The sequence below is a fragment of the Capra hircus genome, chromosome 21 (genome assembly GCF_001704415.2).
Source record: "Capra hircus breed San Clemente chromosome 21, ASM170441v1, whole genome shotgun sequence".
Lineage (NCBI taxonomy): Eukaryota > Metazoa > Chordata > Mammalia > Artiodactyla > Bovidae > Capra > Capra hircus.
Window position 1 is genome coordinate 66828592 of NC_030828.1, and position 22912 is coordinate 66851503.

At 52.5% G+C, this 22912-nt stretch overlaps 1 protein-coding gene across 3 annotated transcripts in view; it reads left to right on the plus strand.

Annotated features, from left to right (window-relative positions):
• The window catches only part of TRAF3 (TNF receptor associated factor 3), a 115645-nt gene that overhangs the window by 78811 nt on the left and 13922 nt on the right, over positions 1-22912 (plus strand). For all 3 annotated transcript variants that reach the window (XM_018066300.1, XM_013973268.2, XM_005695421.3), the window contains exons 3-9: positions 5906-6151; positions 7763-7814; positions 10806-10910; positions 11518-11685; positions 16376-16456; positions 18954-19028; positions 20774-20866. In XM_018066300.1, the coding sequence (XP_017921789.1) occupies positions 5907-6151; positions 7763-7814; positions 10806-10910; positions 11518-11685; positions 16376-16456; positions 18954-19028; positions 20774-20866 (819 nt within the window). In that variant the 5' untranslated portion in view covers position 5906. The remainder of the gene's footprint in view (positions 1-5905; positions 6152-7762; positions 7815-10805; positions 10911-11517; positions 11686-16375; positions 16457-18953; positions 19029-20773; positions 20867-22912) is intronic.

Genomic DNA, 22912 nt, shown 5'->3' on the forward strand with positions numbered 1-22912 from the left:
TCAAGGCTGTATATTGTCACCCTGCTTATTTAACTTATGTGCAGAGTACATCATGAGAAACTCTGGGCTGGAAGAAGCACAAGCTGGAATCAAGATTGCTGGGAGAAATATCAATAACCTCAGATATGCAGATGATACCACCCTTATGGGAGAAAGTGAAGAGGAACTAAAAAGCCTCTTGATGAAAGTGAAAGAGGAGAGTGAAAAAGTTGGCTTAAAGCTCAACATTCAGAAAACGAAGATCATGGCATCTGATCCCATTACTTCATGGGAAATAGATGGGGAAACAGTGGAGACAGTGTCAGACTTTCTTTTTTTTGGCTCCAAAATCACTGCAGATGGTGACTGCAGTCGTGAAATTAAAAGACGCTTACTCGTTGAAATTAAAAGACGCTTACTCATTGGAAGGAAAGTTATGACCAACCTAGATAGCATATTGAAAAGCAGAGACATTACTTTGCCAACAAAGGTCTGTCTAGTCAAGGCTATGGTTTTTCCAGGTGTCATGTATGGATGTGAGAGTTGGACTGTGAAGAAGGCTGAGCACCAAAGAATTGATGCTTTTGAACTGTGGTGTTGGAGAAGACTCTTGAGAGTCCCTTGGACTGCATGGAGATCCAACCAGTCCATTCTGAAGGAGATCAGCCCTGGGTGTTCTTTGGAAGGACTGATGCTAAAGCTGAAACTCCAATACTTTGGCCACCTCATGCGAAGAGTTGACTCATTGGAAAAGACCCTGATGCTGGGAGGGATTGGGGGCAGGAGGAGAATGGGACGACAGAGGATGAGATGGCTGGATGGCATCACTGATTCGATGGACGTGAGTCTGAGTGAACTCCGGGAGTTAGTGATGGACAGGGAGGCCTGGCACGCTGCGGTTCATGGGGTCGCAAAGAGTCGGACAGGACTGAGCGACTGAACTGACTGGACTGGACTGAACACACAGTACATTTTCTTGAAAGGCAGAGGATATCAGCCAGGGAAGACTTAGAGCCCACCCCACTGTTCTCCATGAAGTGCACTTTCTGTACTACAGTTGAACTGAGTTGCCCACCTGGGAATGAGGATGCAGGTATCCCACAGGTGTTGGACAGTGGCCGCCAGCACGACCTACCAGAGCCGTGAAGACACGCGCGGGGCACAGCCCGCTCCGCTCTGTGGCAGCCGTGAGCTGGCCGGCCCGAGCACACCCTGCCCCTTCCCCAGCGACGGGCTCGGTGCCCTTGTTGGAAACCAGCTGGCCATAAACGTGAGCGTTTCTGTCTGTACTCTTGGTTCTGCTTCATTGACTGTCTGTCTGTCCTTCTTACCAGTAATCAGTGTCCTGATTCATCTGTAGTAAGTTTTGAAATAAGGAAGTGTGAGTCTTCCTACTTTGTTCTTCTTTTTCAGGATTGTTTTGTTTATTCTGAGTCCCTCATATTTCAATGTGAATTTTAGGTTCAGCTTATTAATCTCTGCAAGAAAAAAAACCCCAGCTAGGATTCAGGTCTGGGTGTAGATGGGTCTGTAGGTAAGGCTGAGTAGCGGTGCCACCTCAGCAATGCCAAACATTCCCTTCTGTGAGCACGGGGTAGCTTTCCACCTAGCATAAAAAACAATGTTTTATCATTTTCAGAATATATTTTATTCTTTTTGATACTCATAATTGGATTGCGTTCTCAATTTTATTTCTGAATTGTTCACTGCTAGTTTATAGAAATGCAGCTGGACTTTATATGTTGATATCAAGCTCCGGGAGATGGTGACGGACAGGGAAGCCTGGCGTGCTGCAGGCTGTAGGGGTCTCAAAGAGTCGGACACGACTGACTGACTGAACTATTATATCCTGCAGCTTTACTGAACAAGTTTATTAGTTCAGGTTGTTTTTAGTTGATTCGTGAGTATGTTCTATGCACAAGATTATGTCATCTGAAAATGGAAATAGTTTTACTTCTTCTTTCCAGTCTGGAAGCTGTTTGTTATTTTTCTTGCCTAATTGCTGAGCAAGGGCTTTTTGACAAGGCTGTAAGCTGTCCAGAGTGGGGAAGCAGCTGATGCTCGTGGACTTCCCGACCCAGCGGGAGGAGAGTGTCTTCTGGGGGTCGTGCTGCGGTTTGCAGAGGGACCCTGCATGTAATGCCTCGGTGATCCCCGAAAACGCGAGAGTCAGGGGCGCCACCTGCTTTCCATGGGAAAAGAAGAACTGGGGATAGAAGCTGTGCCCGAGGACTTGCCTCAGGGCAGGAGCGCCAGGCCTGCCTTCCCACCCAGGCCACTTGCAGCCGGACGCCAGGCCTGTCCGACCTGCCCCCCCGGGGCCCCCAGGACCTGGCCGCCTGCCCCACCCACCCAGCCGTGCTGCGTCTGTGTGTGTCTGCCTTGCCCTCCACTAGAGCTGGGATCATTCTGCCCCAAGTCCCACTTGGGGAGCCCCATCTCCCAGCATGGGGTGCAGGCCTCCCAGTCTGAGGACCTGCAGCCTCTGCAAGTTCTCACGGGGTGCTTCCCGCTCCTGCCGCCATTACCCCTGCTGCCCCTGGAGCGCCCCCCTTCCTCACGACTCCCGCAGAGCTCCCGAGGGGCGGGGACAGTCTCTCACCTCCTTTCCCTGACAAGCGAGGCACAGTGCCATGTGTGCTGGAGGTACCTGGCTACCTGCTGAAATGAAATGTGAATGGTTCGGCAACCCCTGCAGAGCCACTCACCTGAGAAGGCCTCTCCCGCCTGGTGGGAGGCCAGTGGGTGTGCCCTCCCACATTGCACAGCCGTGCTGACCGGCGGCTCTTCAGGAGACGAGAACCCACGGGAGAACTTGAGACTTGCTCATGCACGGCCAGCAGTGCCCTCCAGAAAACACGGCTGAGGCCAAAACAAAGTCAGAGCTTCATCATTGGAGCAAAACCGGCTGTTGTCCTCTAAAGCAATGTTTAACAGTTTACTAACCATTGGAGGAAGTATGCAATGGACAGCCCTTTTAGAAAGATACTGGGCAGTGATTCTGTATGGACATGAGTCTGAGCAAACTCAGGGAGATGGTGAAGGACAGGGAAGCCTGGCGTGCTGCAGTTCGTGGGGTTGCAAAGAGTCGGACTCGACTTGGCTACTGAATAACAGTATATTTTAAAACGGACGTGATCTTTGACCCAGCAGCCATGTTGCTGTGTGCTTGCCTAAGTGTGCAGAGATGTGTTCGGGAGTGTTCTCCGCGGGTCGTTTATATCATCAGCTGAAGCCAGCCTCACTGCCCGTGAGCAGAACTGGTGAAGCCCGCGTGGAGTGCCGTGTGGCCCTTCCCCACGATACGCGGCGTGCTCACAGGGCGCTGTGGAGAGAGGCCCGCGGTGCAGTTGGTGAGGCCAGGAGAGCCATGGTTGGTGTGCATGTGTTGCACACGCAGCGTGGTTTGTGCGGAGGAAGGGGGAGCTGCGTTCCCTCCACGTGCGTGTGCTGATCCTGGGTGTCTGCACACGCGCGCGGACACCAGCAGAGCGTCTGCCTCTGGGCCTCATTGTCTTCTCTGCGAGCGTGTACTCTGACAGAGAAATCTTCCTGAGGCCCTTCCCCAGCATAGGGCACAGCCACTTTGATTCTAGTCTTACATTTAAAGTGTATGACGCTATGTATAAACGTCACAAATTAACCAAACCTAAATGGAACTGGCTTAAACAGGTACTTTGAAATACTCTTTGTTTAGATTTTACATTGAAGTATCGTTCACATACCATAGAGCCCACCCCCTTTAAAGTGTACGGCTCACTGGTTTTTAGTCTCTTCACAGAGTGTGCAGTCACCCCTGTGCCCAGTTCCAGAACCCTTGGGTCGCCCAGGAAGCCCCGTCCCCGTTAGTAGGTGCGCCCACTCCCCCCACCCCTGCTGATGGAGCACCTGCTCCGGGGCTCTGGGATTTGCCTGGCCTGGATGCGTCGTGTTCAGGTCGTCTTCTCTGCCCTCACTTGCGAGTATTCAAGGAGGGCTGATGCTTTTCCTGTCTCTCCTGCCCAGGTGCTTTCCTTCCCTCCATCCCTGGAAGCTCGTTATCCAGCCAGCAGCTCAGCTCAGGAATGGACCATGCGTGGGGCGGGACGGGGGCCCTGGGCGTGCTTTCGAGGCGCCCTTGGGGTGTGTGGCACAGGTGCCCAGTCAGCACCCCACATTCCAGGGGAGTCCTGGCAGGCCTGGGCTCTGCCTTCAGGACAGGCTGCAGGGAGGTTCTGCTCATGTGCTTGCGATTCTTGGCGCGTGCTCACTCGTCTTAAGCAGCCTGTAAAAACCAAGGATCCAAACCTGTGTTCTTCACTTGTCTGTTCAGAGGGCATGTGACCTATACCTAGTTATAGGTAAACAAACAGTTACGGTTTGTCATTAGCTTCATCCTGAGTTGTCTCTTATATTTGAAATAGGAATTCACAACCGAAGAATCAGACACGTCTCACTGAAAACTGTTTACTTATGGAGCACACGTTCCTCACGCATTATAGGATAAAATACTAAACCACAGTCACAAGTAGCGTCTGATCTAAGCACAGGTTTTCAAGGCATGAAGCTATGAGATCAGTTCTGAAAACTGAAGTTTTTCTTTTTTCTGGCTTCACAGAAACATAGTTTGCTGTGAGTGGCTCAGACCTCACCTTTCCCTCTGTTAACTCAGCAGATGTGTAATGAGAATCTTTTACCTCAGGCCCTAGTGATTCCGGGTGCCCAGGATCTGTTCAACAAAGCAGATCCAAACCCACGCCCTGCCTCAGGGAGTGAGGCAGTAAATAAGCTGTAAGCAGCAGTCTTGGGAGCATGGACCGCAGGGCGGGCCTTGAGTGGGCCGACCAGGGTGGGCTCCGTGAGAAGGCGGGAGGGGTGTGGGGAGGAGGGGGCGGAGCTGGGGTCAGCATTGGCAGGAGAACGGGCAGGCAGTCCCGTGGCAGCAGGCCGACTCCTGGTTGACCCGTTTCCCGGAGAGGCACCTTCCTACTTAGTGTCTTGACAAATAGGATTCTAATCAGTGATGGGGAGCAAAGGGTCGCTGGCTTTTGGGGTCACTTTGAAATCTTTTTTTTTTTTGACGCCACAGGAGGCTCTTGCGCTTTGCACAGTAGTGTGCTTTTTGTTAAAAGTAACGCCCGTGTCGCGGGGGCACGGGTCATCTTCCTGTCGCAGACACTGCCTCCTGCGTGGTTGCTGCACGTCCTGGCCACAGGCGTGCCTCCCTTCGGCCCTGTCCAGGGGCGGGAAGAGGCAGCGTGAGGAGTGAGCCTCGGGCAGCGCGGCCTCTGCCCCCGGCCCGCCAGCTGCTCTGAGGCCGGGTGTGCAGCATGCCGCATTCCCGCAGAACCCGAGTCCGGCCCGACCTGGCTGGTGGGGGGCCTCGGGCTGAGGGGAGTGGAGGGTGGGTGGACGCCCAGCACCTCATAAGGAGAAGGCATTTGGCCCTTATTTGTGTCAGCAGCAGAGACAGATGGACTGAGCAGGAGCACAGCTGGTCTTGAGAGACCTGGTAAGTTTTGAAAGGAGCTCCGTGGTGTCTCCAGGCACCTCCTACTTTGCTGGGACAGGGCCTTGCAGGTGGGGACCAGCCACGCGTCACCGTGCGGTTGGCCAGGCCCAGCGTCCCCACCGGCGTCCAGTCCTGGGCACCGGGTCCCGCACACTCAGGGTGGGTCCGAGGCTGCGGGGCCGGCTCGAGAAGGGGGCCAGGCAGCCCGCCCAAGGGAGGTGGTCGCTGGGTGACAGGAGCCGCCCGTCAGAACGGTCCGGTCCGCAGAAGGCGAAATGACGCAGAGCAGCATCTGCATTTTAAATTGAAGAGCCTTAATGATGTGGTCTGCGCATCGCAGCAGCAGGTCCCAGGCAGGGGCCTGGGTGCTGGAGGCTGGAAGCCCACGGGGAGCCCCCCCCCAGGTCCCCGCTCTGATGGACCCCCTTCTCCTAGGATGGAGCCCAGTAAGAAGCTGGACGCGGCCGGCACCCTGCCTGCCAACCCCCCGCTGAAGCTGCACCCTGAGCGTGGAGCCGGGCCGGCCGTGCTGGTCCCCGAGCAGGGTGGCTACAAGGAGCGCTTCGTCAAGGCCGTGGAGGACAAGTACAAGTGCGAGAAGTGCCGCCTGGTGCTCTGCAGCCCCAAGCAGACGGAGTGCGGGCACCGCTTCTGTGAGACCTGCATGGGCGCCCTGCTCAGGTGCGTCTGGCTGGAGGGCCTGGGTCCCGCCGCAGTCTCGGGGCAGCCCTCCCCAACTCCCCCTGCGAGGTCTCTCCCCTGGGGCCCCTGTCCCCTGTCTGCAGGGCCCAGTTTTGCTGGAGGCGCTCACATTCTGGGGAGGAGCCACCCCGTCCACCGACGATGGTGGGGCCCTTCGGGGCGATCCCGTAGGATAGGGGATGTGCAACATGTTCGGGATGTGGGGGGCAGGTCCTCGGTAAGGAGAGGACGCCCTGGAGCTGAGTGTCAGGGAGCCCACAGCAGCCCTCAAGGGCATGTCGTTGTGAATTAACGCCATGCAAAGCCCCCAGCGTCAGGGAGGCTGGAGTTGTACAGCGGAGCGTGCTGGTTCATCCTGCAGGATTCGCCCGGCAGGATGCCGAGCACTGTGCCCAGCTTGGGCCCCGCCAGCGGGCGGAAGCCGGGAAGGCTGCCCTGGCTCGTCCAGCCCTCCGCTGGGGGCAGCCTCCCTCCCCAGGGTCCCCTCTGGGGACTTGCTGCTGAACTCTTGTCCTCTCCCCCGAGACTGAGGACTCAGCTCTGGAACGGAGTTTAGTGACTGCGGCGGTGCAGCCCCAGGGCGCCGCTTTCCCTTCGTGGGGTTGGTGGGGCCCGTGGGTCGTGGGGGGGCCGGGGGCGGGGTCTCTTCCAGTCTCCACCCTCCTCTGCTCCTGGCGCTCCTCCTGCTCTGCCTTCAGCAGGTGTCAGGGGATCCCCCCCAGGCACCCTGGGCTCTAAGGCTGCTCAGAGAGTCCCATGATTAAAACAGGTGAGCACAGGCTCCGTGCTGGTGAAGTCTGGATGAGTGAGCTATCATTTTAAAGCCTGTTAATCTCCCACCCCCTCCCCAGGGCCCCCCTGCCCACCTGCCTGCTGTTCCAGGATCTCCCACTGTGCCCCCTGGCCTGGATGCCAAGTGCCCTCAGGCTGTCAAGGGCAGGGGCCCTGGAAGGAAGGAGCACTCAAAATTAGTTTTTTATTTTTAATCTCTCGGAGGTGGTTTCCAGCACAGGATGGGGGTGAGACTCAAGTCCAGAAAAGGGCAGCTAGGGAGCAGTGGCTCGCGTCCTGAGTTTGGGGACAAGAGTGATGTTGGAGACTCGTGGTCTCTGTAGACAGGCTCAGCTTTCGATTCCCATGGGACTCAAGTCCTGGCACTCCATCAGCCTTTCTGCAGCTGTGAAGAGATAGCCTGCGGGTCCGGCACTTTCTGTGCTGCTAAGGCAGCACTGCTCAGAGGCCCTCTGGGGAGCTGGGGACACTCACGCCGCAGAGCCCCTCCTCGGGGAGCTGCTTTTGGTTTCTGAAATGAAATTTCACTTTTAATTGAAAGGGACTTTCCAAGAGGGACTGATCTCAGCTGCTCTGCTGAAAAACTTCCTTATGAAAAATCACTACTAAAAAAGAATCTTAACCCTTTTCTCCCGTTTAAACCATATTTAAACCAAACTTACCCTGGCATCCTGAAGCCCTGTTTCTCCGAGCTCTGCGCAGCAGACACGACCCCTAAGGGAATGGCTCAGGGTTCCCAGTGGGTTCAGATGAGAAGGTGCTCGCCCTCTAACACGTTTCCTGTGTCTCTCCCCTCAGCTCCTCCAGCCCAAAATGTACTGCTTGTCAAGAAGTCATCATCAAAGACAAGGTATTGCTGGTTTTTTAATAAGCTGTTTGGTCCCCGTGTTGCGCTGGGTGGTGCCTTCCGCAAGGTTTGCATCTCGCACGCTGGCTCTGAGTTTCTCTGGCTCTGACGGCTGGCGGAGCAGGGTTGAGGCAGGGGGCTGTAAGCACCCCAACACACTGGGCAGATATGCTGGGCAGGTGCTTCAGCCCCCGAGCCTGCCTCCTCCCCTGGGTCAGTCATGGTTTCACCTTCCAAGACCCCGGGTGGGGGATGTGCACTGTTATCTCGGGTCCGCCTCCCAGATCGCTGCGTTCAGCCTTCAGACGGTGCTGGTCTGCGGGCCCCACTGAATGTGCTCTCTCTCGCCCCACGCAGTGTCTGGAAGTCATTAGACACGTGCACTTTCAGCTCTCCCGTCCCCTGCATGGCCGAGGGTGCCTCAGAGCTTGTGAGGGTCCCGCAGCCCAGCACCCAGAGACCCGGGCCCTACTCACCCACCATGTGGTCGTCTGCACCCTGCCAAGCCCTCCCGGGCACACTTCTCGTTTGAAACCACTCGTTCTTGAAGTACTTAAAAGATCAATAAAAATATGTGGTTCTGATATTTAGATTAATGAACCTAACCATTTTTTACGTGTAGGCCATTAAATTGTACAATGAAGTTCTTACTCGGGTTTTCCCGCGGCCTTGCTGTTCGGCAGCACCGGCTCGCATGGGGACTTGTGGCTTGCTCACTCAGCTCTACCCGTTGTCTTGACATGGCAACCTGTTAGCGATTATCTAACCAATGTAACAAGCTTCCCCAGTGGCTCAGTGGTAAAAAACCCACCTGCCAATACAGGAGACACGGGTTCCATCCTTGGGTCAGGAAGATCCCCTGGAGGAGGAAGTGGCAGCCCACCCCAGTATTCTTGCCTGGGAAATGCCCATGGATAGAGGAACCTGGTGGGCTACAGTCCATGAGGTCACAAAGAGTCGGACACTGAGCGACTAAATAACAAACCAGTGTGACTGAGAGAGGAGGTTGAAACAGTGGCTGAGGCGAGCTTTTTAGTGCCTCATTTCATTCGTCAGAGTTGTTATCCCTATTTTTCAATGGCATTGATAGCTGAAGAATGATTATGGAATTTGATTAAGACTCGTAAATGAGACTGAATAAGCAAGGGATCCTCATGGGGAAATGTAGGTCTGGTTGGGCCCCGGGAGACTGACCTCAGCCACTGGGCAGGTCACTGAGGATGGCACCGCCCCAGGGCCTCTGCTTCCCCATCTGTAAAATGGGATGGTTGTAGAAATGATATGAGCTCTTTCTCAGCCCTGAAGTTCTGTACTTTTATCATTCTTATGTTTTCAATCTATGTTTTTTTCTCCCTAAGTTACGAAGTTATGTACTCTTGCCTGGAAAATCCCATGGACAGAGGAGCCTGGTGTCCTGCAGTCCATGGGGTCGCTGAGAGTTGGACACGACTCAGTGACTTCACTTTCACTTTTCACTTTCATGCATGGAGAAGGAAATGGCAACCCACTCCAGTGTTCTTAGCCTGGAGAATCCCAGGGACGGCGGAGCCTGGTGGGCTGCTGTCTGTGGGGTCGCACAGAGTCGGACACGACTGAAGTGACTTAGCAGCCTAGCAGCAGTCACTCAGATGTGTCAGACTCTTTGTGACCCCATGGACTACAGCCCACCAGGCTTCTCTGTCTGTGGAATTCTTCAGGCAAGAATACTGGAGTGGATTGCCACTCCCTTCTCCAGGGGATCTTCCCAACCCAGAGATTAAACTTGGGTCTTCTGCTTCACAGGCAGATTCTTTACCATTTGAGCCACTAGGGAACCAAAGTTAAACTCAAGTGATTTAAGAAACTTAGGGAATTACCTGGTGATCCAGCGGTTAAGACTCTGTGCTTCTGCTGACGTGGACCTGGGTTCAGTCCCTGGTCAGAGAACTAAGATCCCACAAGCCAGGAGGGGCAGCCCAAAGAAAAGAAAAGAAACTTAGTGGCACAGAAGGATCATTTTCTGTGATCACATTATTTCTTACTGGTTAAAAATACCTACTCTGTTGACTTCAACATCTTAAATTATGACCTTTTTTAAAAAAGTCATGTTTACCTAAGATTAGATTTGCCTCCAAACTAATTTATTTTTAACTCTTAGCAGCTGTTGATTCTATTTCTTTACTTGTGGAGTCAAGAAAAGCCTGTTGAGCTCTCTGATTTTCTGCTGTTACAGAGCATTAGTGCATGGGGGTTTCTTAGAAGTGCCTGAGTACTAGGATGGTGTAGCTTGTGATGTTAGAAGGAGTGAGAGTACTTGTTTTCTAAGGGAAAAAGAAAATTAAAGGAGGGTTTTCATTTTCAAAGGGGGACATTTTCATTGTTGGATTAACTATATCTTTGCAACATGTTTTTTAAAGTTTCTTAAATAGCAAGCTAATGCCTTCCGTTTGGTGAAAAATGAGTTAGTTACAAGTGATACACCCTTCAGAGCAGGGACCAAGGTAAATGTTGTACAAACCATCTGCCGCTCGTTGTCTTTTACGGTGGTTTCTCTGCTCCTCCAGCAAGGATCTAGCAAGGCCTCACGCTGTAGCGCCCGCTCCCACCGCCCCGTTCCTCCATGGGAGGTTCCGCTCCCAGCAAGGCTGGGGCCTGGGAGTGTCCAGGATCCCAGTGTGAACTCGGTCCTGGTGTGGGATCGTCCTGAGAATGTCAGAGTCCATCTAAAACGTTTGGATGCTCCAAAGTGATCTTCAGTTGTTCAGTACAACTTGCTTACTTTGGGTTTATCCATTAAAAGCTGGTAGTTAAGGTTGTATCATGTAAACTGTGTCTCTTAGTGGGGATGGCTCCTTCATTCTACTCACTTAGACATTAAAACGGTCCTTAGTGCTTTGTGAGCCCTCTTCAGGGATGTGCTCATGACTTTTCAGAGTGGTTTTGCCTTGTCTAAAGTAGCGGCATGTGGAGATTAAGAAATCTTAATCCTCTAAAATAGCTATCTTTCAATTTCAGGTGTTTAAGGATAATTGCTGCAAGAGGGAGATTCTGGCCCTTCAGATATTCTGTCGGAACGAGGGCCGGGGCTGTGCGGAGCAGCTGGCCCTGGGGCACCTGCTGGTGAGTGTGGTGAGACGTCCAGAAACACCAGTCCCCGGTCAGCACCAGGGAGCCCCTAAGACCATGTCTGCATCCATCTTTCAGACACAACCAAATAGGAGAGCAGGCAGAGCCACTTGGGTGTCAAGTGTTATTTTTATGACATCACAGGCAGAAATGTCAATTGGTTTTTGAGCACCCTGCCCTATTTAGAATAGAAAGAAATCTGAATTGACTGTTAATTATAGAAGGCCCATTTACACTTCCTCCTTTTTATAACCATAAAATTCCATGTAACTTCTTATTTTTTTTTTATTACTATCACATATATTTAATCCTGGAAGGATATTTGAATTAGAATAAAATGAAGTCCTTAGCGGATAACCATTTATTTATCCAGGAAGAAAGGTTAATTGACTTAGTTCTTCAAAAGCAATATGGTTTGAGTAATCACTAAATGGAATATGAAATTCAGTATCTCTTGATACGTTGGTCACTCTTCTCTGTGAGAAACTGGTCTAGCAGCAGATAGGAGATGCTTGCATAGGATTTGACTGCATAGAGGCTAGAATTGGTATTTCAGACTGGAGGTCTGCCAGTTGAGAACTCCGAATGGTCTGCCTTCCAGGTGCATTTGAAGAATGACTGCCAGTTTGAGGAGCTTCCGTGTGTCCGTGCCGACTGCAAAGAGAGAGTGCTGAGGAAGGACCTGCGTGACCACGTGGAGAAGGCCTGTAAATACCGCGAGGCCACGTGCAGCCACTGCAAGAGCCAGGTCCCGATGGTCACGTTGCAGGTGCAGTGTCCTCTCGCTTCCCCGCCTTGGCTCCACCCAGACGCCATTTGTCCACAGAGTAGCTTGTCAAGTGACTATTCTCTCAGAAATAAAGAGAAAAGATAGGCGTAACTAGCAATTTTCATCTGACTTTATTTCAGAGCTAAGCTGTATTTGTTTTGCCCGTTTTGATTTATGCAATTAGCATTTTCCATTGCCTTGATCGACTGTCATTTGGGGTGCCAAAAAAAAAAAAAAAGAAATGAAGACTGATTATTCAAAAAAAGGTAGAATTTTCCACTTGTCCCAGGGAATAGCCTCAGAATCTTGTCGGATCGCTTAACCATTCTATGGCTCCGAGACACTGAGACAGAACCATCACTTCAGCAGGGTGACTGATCCCACAGCGTTGAAGTACAGCTGTCTCTCGGAGAGAGAGGAGAAGTTAACGTTTTTTCGTGCCTCCCTTGTTTCCGCAGTTTTATATTGTGCGCATGTTAGAATCAGATCACTTACGTGTAAATTAAAGAGAAACAGATGTTGGGATGGAGGACAAGCTTCCAAAAGAGTCAGCGGTGTGGACACTGTTGAACATTTGCTTGTTGAGTACATATTTACTGCATGCCGACTGTGTGCTGGGCGCTGTTCTAGGGGCTAGGGGTTCAGGGTGACCTCATCTTCCAGTGGGACGAGGTCATAAGTACAACAAAGATGGGAACAGGGGTGGTGAGGGTGGGCCCCTCCGAGGCTGTTGGGACGATGCGGGACGAGCATCAGGGCAGGGGGAGCGGCCACGGGCAGCTCTGGCTCCGAGATGGAGCCGAGTCAGCAGGTGGATTTCAGGGGCTGCTTCGAACAGGGCAGGGGTGAGGTGGGAAGTTGATGGGAGCAGACTAGCGGTGGGCGTCAGGGCGGCCCTGACCAAGGGGCAGATGTGGTTGGTCAGCATTACGAAGAACCAGTGGGACTAGCCGGTGGCTTGAGCATGGAGTGTGAGTTGAGCGGATGCCCGGTGCTTGTAACTAGAGCAGCGGGTGAACCAGAGTGCCCTGCCCGGGTGTGGCTCAGAGGGAGAGAGCGGGCTCTGGGGAGGAGGGAGTGGGCTGTGCCACAGGGTATGTTAATAGGTGGTCCTGGCAGCCCAGGGCCTGGAGCAAGTAGAGAGAAGGGCCAGTCAAGGCCTGAGGCCTGGGTGCACAGTGCTTACAGCCTGCAAAGCATGGGGGGGTCATCCAGTGGAGGGGCGGCCAGCCCGGGAGGGCCCTGAGGGGGACGTCCCAGAGGGAGATAGGCCGGGGCAGGGGGCGGAGCCAGGGCTGGGTGGGGCTTCTGAACCCGCCAGGCCAGTGACTGGTGGGTCAGCAGACAGAGGGGCCCTGGACAGGCAGCCAGGCCTGAGGACCACCGGCTGGTTCCTGGCAGATGTTCGGGAGTACATACTGACCCCCATTTAGAAACAGCTGTCTTAGTTTTTCTGTATGAAGTGAGAGTAATCCCTGTAACCTCCACTTTACCTTCTTTGTTTAACTTTTCTGTGCCTGTGACTTTCTTCCCTCGTGAAGTCTGTTTGATTGTTGTTTCTGGTTATTAATAACCTTTAAGTGCCCTCCCCTTTGGAAAATAGACATAGTATTTTTCATAATTGAATAACTTCTTCAGTAATTAAATTTGAATGAAGGCAACATGTACCCAATGAGCAATCCTGCCGACCTTACACATATTACCATGTTGCTATCAAAGTTATACTTTGCTTCTTGCAAAAATCAATTACCTCTATTTGCAGAATAGAATTCAGAAATTAATTTTCATTTGAGAAAGAATTGTAAAGCATGTGAGTGAAATAGCTTGTCAGTAATCCACTCTAAGCTTCAGTCAAGCCTGCGAAGAGGCGGGTTTTGGAATAACAGCATCGCTCGTGGTGGCTTGAAACGCTGGAGCAGCAGACCCCAAGCTAGTTGCCCAGGACACACAAGAGAACAAATCACAGTCTCTCCCCTTCGCTCCACCGTCTGGTTGGGGAGACGGCCAGTTATACAACTGTGTAAATGCCGCTGTGGGAAGGGCCGGTTCACCTGGCCGGACAGGGTCCGTGAGGGCTGTTGAGAGGAAGTGGCATCTGACCTGACAGGGGGTCTTAAATGTGTTGACTGTGGAGAGGAGGCAGGTGCAGAAGCACAGAGCGGTAGCTGCAAGTTTGGGGCCTGAGTTGTACCAGGAGACCTTCCTCGTAAATCTTCCTACCTTTCAGTGATGGAGACGTCCTGGCGTGTCCTCAGGGTGCTGACCCTGCAGTGCGTTTTGGGGCAGATCTTACTTTCTGTCCGCCTGTGATCACTGTGGGGAACACGCCTGCTTGGGGGTCACGCTGGTGCAGCCCCTCTGGGCCCCGGGGCCCCAGTGCCAGCAGGCAGCCACACCCGTACTTCCTCCCCCGCCAGGAAAGGGCCCTGGTAGTGGCGGAATTCGACTCCCAGGTCTTGTTCTTCCACTCTCATACAGCCTCATCCTCTCAGGCCTTAAGTCTGTTTTTTAAAAGACAGTTTAACTTAGGCCCAAAGCCCCAGGTCATCCTGACTTTCCTCCTTGTCCTGTGTTCTGTGGTGTAGACTGATACAGCACGGAGACCCACAAGGTCTTATGAGCAGTTCTTTTCTATCTTTGAACTATAGTATTGGCGTGTCAGGTATTTCTGAGTTTGTTTTTTTAATCTGTTAGCATAAAGCATCAGAAAAAAAACTCTTCCATTTAGCCCAGAGATTATAGAGTATCATTCTCTTTGAACAGTTCTGTTAATTTGTGAAAAGTCAAAGAGTTGTAAAGGGTGGCCAAGGGTCACCTCTTAACTCATTACATCTGCAGAGACCCTGTTTCCAAGAGGGTCACATTCTGAGGTCTGGGAGGGAGATATTTCAGGGGTCACTGTTCAACCCACTGAAGTGGGCAAAGCTATAAATGGCAAGTCACAGGAAATAGAAATGCGTAAGATAAAGAGCGTGCTGATAGCTACACGTTAAAGAATTGCAAGTCATCGCTGTTGGAGATGGGAAGGTTTGACAGAACTGGCAAAACCCCCCAAATCCCATGTGAGACGCTTACCCTCCGATAGCCAGAAAAGCCTGTTTTGATCATCCTTGCACAGGTCTGCAGGGCGCACATGAAGCTCCTGACTGGCCTGGCGTGCAGGCCCCAGCCTCTCCTCCCACTGCCCCCTGCCTGCCCTCCCCAGTGCACGGCCCCTCCCCTGAGTCGTCTCAGCGCTCCCCCCGCAACCCCACCCCCAGGCGCTCTCCCCGCACCCCTGCCGCGGGGTGATTGTCCATCCGTGCTCCTCACTGTCCTGGGCCAGGCTGATCCAAGGCCAAGGCAGGCCCGGCCGGGTGAATGGGAGCTTTGGGAGGGGGGCATGGTATCTGGAGCACTGGCCACGCCCATTCTCCAGGCCCGGGACTGACTCCATCCTTACCGCTGCCCTCCGAGGGAGATCTGATCACTCCCCGCCTACAGGTGACGCCATCTGGCCGAGACGTCCCACTGAAAGACGCAGGACACCTTGACTTGGCACTGGGGAACTCGTAGGGATTCTCAGCAGTACCCGGGGGTCCCCTTGTGGGAGGTGCTGGTCAGGCTCAGTCCAGCCAAGAGCCTTCCGATGAGCTCCAGACAGCTATGGGCTTGCCCGCTGCAGGCGCTGGGGCCTCTGTGGGCCTCCAGGACCACGCTCGGGAGCAGAGGGGTCCTCTCCACACTGCCCACCTGCCAGGCTGATCCAGACCAGGGACTGCAGGTGGCAGGATGACTGGCCTCGCAGGCCAGAGAAGTGTCCTTGGCGGGCACCGTTGTCCCTGGCCTACACACCTCCCGGTCAGACAGCGCGTGGCTAGTGCTGCCCTGGTGCAGCCTGGCTGGAGGCCCTGCCGGCAGAACCGGCGTGTCCTAGGCCTGAGGGGAGCCCGCCGTCTCTCCTCCTGCAGAGTGCTGCCCTCTGAAGCCTGGTCCCACAGCTGTGTTTCATGGCGGGTCTAGGGTCTCCCTGTGTGGCCTCCGTCACAGGTCTGGAGGTGCTGTCTCCAGGCCCGCTTGGGCTTGCTGGCCTGCGGGAGCTCTGGCCCATGCTTTGCTGGTGGCAGGTGTACTGGACAGGTGCCAGCAGGTGCCCGTGGCACAGAGTTCGGCAGTGGCCAGCACCCAGGCTCTGTGTTGAAATCTGTGCCATCAGAGAACGGCCACACTGGCACATACCTACATTGCCTTTTCATTAAAGGAAATCCAGGCACACTCTCAGGACAGTCATTGAAATTCCTGGGGATAACACTGTTTTTAGGCTCTTGAGAAGCATCGTTTCCAGACTCCAAGCTGAGAAGCCAGAGGGGAAGTGTCTGCCCCAGCCAGTAGAGGCTGGGCCCTGGTGTCCACCCCCGTGTGAGCGAGCTTGCCAGGCGCAGGTGGTGGGGCAGCGTCGGCCTGGGGGACACGGCCAGAGGGCACGAAGGTGGGCTGGGGCGGGGCTGTCCTAGAGTGACCCCCTTCTTGAGTTGCTCCAACCAGTCAGGTCTGGGTAGCTCTGGTGAGGGCCCGCCTTGTCAGCACTCACGCTTCTGTAACACAGCGGCCCATGCAGGTGTGATGGGGGCCTCATGGGGGCGCCGGCGGCCTCTGAAGGAAGGCAGGTCGTGTGTTTCAGAGTTGGCAACGGTCTCTCTCTCTCCTCCAGAAACACGAAGATACGGAGTGTCCCTGCGTGGCGGTGCCCTGCCCGCACAAGTGCGGCGTCCAGACCCTCCTGAGGAGCGAGGTGAGGGCTGCGGCTGGGCCCCTGCAGGGGCTGGGCGTCCTGTGGTCCCCGCTTCCCCCTTGATGCCGAGGCCCGAGGTCATCAGACTATGGTGGTGATAGAGCAGAGCAATGCAAAGCCTCATGCTGTTCTTGGAAATCAGATATTTCAGAAACAAGCGGTTAAAAGCTACAGAGTGGTGGATTCAGAGCAAAAATACCATTGAGAACTGAGAAAACGGGAATATGTACAGTGCAGGAAGGGGCAACGGTTTTTAGGTTTAAATCTGTAGAAGAGAAATTACTCTACCACTGTCTCAGGAAGGTCAGTTGACTGAGAGATACTCGAGCCATTTCGGCCACACAGGCCTTGCAGGGTCTACCCTGGGGTGAGAGGGTGGCAGGTGGCAGGGGAGGCGCCTGGACAGCGGCCCTCAGGTCTACTGTCCCTGAGGCAGGTAGACCCTGCGGTCGCCTTGTCTGACCAGAGTATATCCAGGTGGAACAGTTCCAAGGCTTCTCGGTGCTTCTTCACCTTGTCCTGGCCCGGGTCCCCTTCGCTGCTGTTCTGGGAGCCGTTGGGGCGGCCATGGGCTTCAGGGGCCTGCAGCCCTGGTCCCCACACTCGGCACCCTTGGGCCTGGGCACTCTGACCTGAGGAACCTGCTCACCTCAGCCCTTTTCAGCTGCCTGGGATTTGACACCTGGATACTGCAGGAGTTGGGGAGGTCGGTCTCTCCCGTCCCTGAAGCCGGGGAAACGGGTGCAGCAGGACCCCGGAGCCCCTCTCACCGAGGTGCCCATCCCGGGACGTCCCTGCTGGGCAGGGGCAAGTCTCGCCGGGTGTGATGGTGGTCCCTGGGCCCCTGGCCATGCCTCAGAGAACAGCTAGGGCACTGTCTCCACGGCTGGGAAGCCCCTCCATTCAAGTGAACATACGAAGAGGCTGCTGTGGAAATAACTTCCAGGGTTCCATATACTTTCCTTAGTGTTGATTCACGCAGGGCTATCTATATTAGGAACAAAATTGTCTCCATTTGCCTTTAAGTTAGCTTTATTTTTAAAAATGTTTAAACCTGCGTTGATCTCGGGTTTCTGGTGAAAGGTGCCCTTTTACAGATGGTTCTTGCTCTAGTCCCGAGCTCCCCTAAATTCTGTAGGGCTCTGAGAGTAATGATGATGAAGCCAATTTAGGGAAAGTACAACCCTGAGTTTATAGTTGTAGAAAATAGTGCTAAACTCGATATGTCCGCAATTTTAACATTACAAGTGTTAGCTGGTTGGATTTACGACTGTACCGATGGCAGTGAAAGAAAATGTTTCATGATTTTCAAACTGACGTCACTGCACACGTGGCCGCCTGTTGAGTTTCTGTACCTGTCGCCCGCCACATGCCTCCTGGGTGCTTTTTCCAGGTGCGGCCACCACCACCCTGCCCAGGCCTGGACCTTCCACCGGGTTGGCCTTGGCAGTGGGCAGCTGGGTCCCTCGGGCCTGTCCTGTAACTGGCACGGTCGGCAGGAAGGCCGTATTGTGAGCCTCTCCCTCTCATCCTGAGTATGGACCTGGCGGGAGGGGACTTTGTCCCAGAGAACAGAGGAAAAGGCATTGCGGCCACCTGCACTCACCAGAGCAGTGTCCTTCAAGTGCTGGATCCCGGGAGAACGCGCTCCCAGGCCCCCCTGCGCTGCGCTCACACGCCGCTCTACTGATTCAGGGTCTAATCATTTTCTCTGAAGAAGATCTATCCCTTGAGTTTCCAATAAAGAAAGAGATTTTCTTTAAGATTGTGTTAGCCTAACGCAAAACGCCGTGTCTGTAAAATGGAGATGTTTCCACTCCCTCCTCCCTTGTGGGGCACCTTGAGTGGTGTGTGCTTGGCCATTTGCCGATGTTGAAGCAGAGCGCCTCCTAGTTGTCCTCCACAAAGTGGAGGGGAGCACATTCAGATCCGTGCCGTTAGGATGACGCGGGTCTCTGAAAAGCCACATGAATTTCTGGGCAAGCTGAGGGAGGGAGTCTTTTCAGGAGAGTCCCCTCTGCAGTTGTTGTGAGCGTGGGAGGTGGGGGTGCCTGTGTGCGCTTCCCTGGGGAGACACCTACTTCTGTCTATTGTATACAGGTGTGTGGCCCAGCTGCATCGGAATGCTTTATATTTTTTGTGTTTCATGCAATTTTTTTGTTTATAGTCTTTAAATGTGCTTTTCAGTTTATGTTTTTTTTTTCCCTTTTTAAAATTCTGCGGACAGCATGTCACAAAACAAGTTGTTCTTAGAAAAGCCGCAAGTGTAAGAAATGTTACAGTAAATGTATTTCTGTATATTGGTGTATATATGTGTATACACGTGATGATGCTGTATACTTGCTGGGTAGAAGTCTAGGAAGCCGGTGGTGTAAACACACCTGCCGATAAACCCCGTTCGTAATAGTAGAACCCAGATGCTACCTGTGCCCTTGATATGTTTGAACATTTTCATGCAAACGTTTGTGCCACAACTCACGTCTCTTTCCCGTTGCAGTTGAGTGCACACTTGTCAGAGTGTGTCAATGCCCCCAGCACCTGTAGTTTTAAGCGCTATGGCTGCGTTTTTCAGGTCAGTATCCGACATTCGTCCTTCCCAGTCGCTGACATTCCGCCATGAGAAAAAGTTAACTCTGTCGACATTTTAACATGCAAGCTCTGAGCTTTCCGTTTTGTTATGGCACCGAGTCACCAGCTGCACACGGGTGACGAAGCCGCGTGCAGCAGCCGTTGGGGGCCCACTTTTCAGGCCGGGGGTGTCGAGAGACTTCAGGTGGATGCCTGAGCTGAGCGGGAGTTAATGCCGTAGCAGAAGGATCACATTGAAACCAGCAGGACGGACGCGGGGTGGGGTTTCTAGGTAGACTGTGGCGCCCAAACATGGCTTCAGCAGCGTGTGCTCCAGTGCACAGCCGTGAGGGTTGCACACGAGTGTGTTCTTAGCGCGTCCCATGCACATGCCACACCTCCCAGATTGCCGGGCGGAGAGGAGTCTCCTCCACTGCCATGCCTATGCCCTGAGAAACCTGTTCCTGGTTTTTTTAACACACCTGAGATTGCTAGTGAATTTGAACTAGTTTTCATTTAAATGTATATCTTGATTTTAGAACTATCAAAGGGCAGTATATACTTCAATTAAAGTGTTTTATATTTGATTTTTATGTATAATCAATACGTTATTGTGAAATCAGTGCAGAGATATTGGCATCTCAGCATTTTCTTAGAAAGTGATTTTTTTTAACACACCTAAGATTGCTAGTGAATTTGAACTAGTTTTCATTTAAATGTATATCTTGATTTTAGAACTATCAAAGGGCAGTATATACTTCAATTAAAGCATTTTATATTTGATTTTTATGTATAATCAATACGTTATTGTGAAATCAGTGCAGAGATACTGGCATCTCAGCATTTTCTTCGAAAGCAAAAAGCCTGAGAGTGAGGACGAGTGTAGCTTTCCCTCCGCTTGTCTCTTAAGGAGACTGAGCCCTCACCGCTGTTATGTCGTATGTACTTATATGCCATTCATTCTGTGTATGTATATATATATGTTGATATTTAGCAATACTTGTATGAACATATATATATGAATATTCTATGTACAGAGTATATGTTTTGGAGATCATCAAAATGCTTGCCATGGCTTTTAAATTTTCTAATATCAAAAACAAATTACATTCTTACACCGCTTGTTTTCTCAGATACATGAAGTACTGTTCCACGTGCTCATTATTGACTCTGAGATGGTCTACATCTTATGTACTCTGTAGATTGTTTATGTTCTGTACGTAACTTCCTAAGTATACTTAGAATAGTTAGGGACAGTGCATTTTATGATACTAGTATTTCACTAGTAAGTTAATGTCTTAATAGATTACTTAGAATCCTGCTTGGATTACACATTCTCTAGATTATTGTAGCAGCATCTAGTTGCAGATGTCTCAACGTTTTCCATTATATTTTAGTGCAGAAAACTTACTAAGGAACAAAGGGCTATGTCTGAAATTTAATTTCTTCACGTTGGAAGTCTGAAGCGTAGGTAAATTGAGGGGTGAGTGGAGCACACGGCCTCGAGGCAGTGGGCGTGGAATCACAGCGCCGCCTCCTTGAGCTGCTCGGCTCCTCTCAGTGTGGCCCCCCGCCTGCACGCAGTAGCTCAGGGGCCACTGAGTGCGGCCCTTCCGAGGCTGGAGGTGCTCTGTGAGCCTTCCCCGGTTCAGTCCCCGCCTTCGTGTGTGGTGCTGGCGTGAGGTCGTCTGAGGGTCTGAGCCTCTGACCGAGGGAGGCTGGCTGACCGCGTCTCCTCTTCGTTCTCAGGGGACAAACCAGCAGATCAAGGCCCACGAGGCCAGCTCCGCGGTGCAGCACGTCAACCTGCTCAAGGAGTGGAGCAACTCCCTGGAGAAGAAGGTACGCCCTGCCGTTCCCGGCTTCTGCCGGCTTCTAATAATTTCTTCATATTGTGTGAAGAGGGAAACTTTCTTTTTGTTTAGTAAGGGGTTTTGGATAAAAGAAACAGCATGAAGTGTCAAAAAAGTAAAATTCTTTTCAAGCAATCTTGAGTTTATAAATGAAGATGTGTGGTTTTGTTAGCTTGCTAGCTTGCTCTTTGTTTTTCAGTTGCCAAGTGTGTATAAAGTGCTTTTTAAAAACTCACATGGTGATTCTCTTAGTATTGAGTAAGAACAGGGATTGTCACTTCCAGTCTGCACCCCCAACCCCCGTCTTTTTGTAAATAAAGCTTTGTTGAAACGCGGCCACACACACTCACTTCAGTACGGTCCGCGGCTGCTTCCACACCGGGATGGCAGTGTCGACACGGAGACCCTGTGGCCCGCACAGGCCCCAAACACCGTTCTCTGGCTGTGACAGAAAGTCCGCCAGCCGCAATCCGGAAGGGCACCGGTGCCACGTGTGTGGCCCTCCTCTAAGAGGCAGGAGGAAAGGCCGACTCCACGTCAGCAGGGTCGAGGAAAGGCCGACTCCACGTCAGCAGGGTCTGTTTTGCTCCGTGTTTGTTTGTGGACTGTGCCAGGTCTTCACTGCACTGCACGGGCTTAGCTGCCCCGCAGCACGTGGGATCCCAGGGTTACAGTTGATTGTGGAAGTTTGGGGGGGCCACACAGCCCCTCCCCAGACACACCTGCCCTCCTGGGCGTCTCCTCGAAGCCCCACTGTGGGGTCTGCACTCCGTCGCAGGCGCCTGCTCACAGAACACGCCTTTCTGGGGGCGTTTGTTCTGTGGTGCTCAGCTCGCCAGGTCTGCTTTCCCAAAGAAAGGATGAAAACCTCCAAGGCTTGACAGAAAAAGGTTATAGATCTCCCACTGTGGCTTGTGGCTTGTATACAAAAATAAGAACTTAATTTGATATTCAGCAAACGTGTGTTGAGAAGGGAGGGCGTGTGATGGGAGGGCGCTGGGATGAGTTACGGCAGCCCTGGGAGTTGATGTTTGCTTTCTAAAGGTTTGTAAAGATATGAATATCTTGTTTTGAGTGTTAAACCCAAGCAATTTAAAATGTAAATGTGCTTGAAGGAGTGTAAAGTTTTAAATCAAAAGATGTTTATTAAATATGACATTAAATATTTTTTTTAGTATAAATGCTTAAGCTGGAGATGAGAAGCTGTGAAAGGCTTTGTGTGCTGTGTGTACACACGCGTGGGACAGGAGGAGCCTTCTGTTTGACCGTGAAACAGAATCTGTGTCACATGAATGATTTATAACTTTCCCATGAGCACATATTTGCTCTGAGTTCAGCGACGGTTTACCTATGAATCCCTTTTTCTCCTCTTTTTGAAGAATGCGTTGTTTCTGGGTTTTCAGACTATAGGCATAGATCGCAGGGCTTTTGGTTTCTCACAGATACGGCTTCTCATTTATCTAAAAGGTTCTTCCTTTCCTGTGAAGTGAATTGGTCTTGTTCCAGCTGTGCTGGTTATGTAACCACGGCGCGGGGCTGGGGGATGTGTCCGCCCCTCAGTTGTAGGCGGGGCTGCCACCAGGAGGGCTCCCAGAGGTGCAGGAGGGGGAGACAGGGGTCATCCCGTCCTACGCCCTCCTGCCCTGCCACCCCAGCACCCTGAGAGCATCCTCTTTGCACTGTTGGAAACCCCAGGACCCGGCTGCCCGGCCCACACGCCCTCCCCAGCCGTCCTCCCCCTTGCACACACCACACACCAGCCAGAGGGGGGCAGATCTGAAACATCTGTTCCCGTGACTTTGCTCAGGGGTGAGCCCCTCCCTGAGGCCCACCCCCACCCCCGACTCAGGACAGCCAGCCATGCCCTGCACATCCCTGCACACATCCCTGTGTCCATGAGAAGCTGGCATCTCTTCTCTGGGCCCAAGAGCCAACCCAGACGACAGGGGGAGATGTTTGTGTTTTCTTAAAGTGGGAATTTGTTTCTCATCGTGGAATTGTTCAGTTGGATCTTGAGTTATTTTGTTCATCTAGG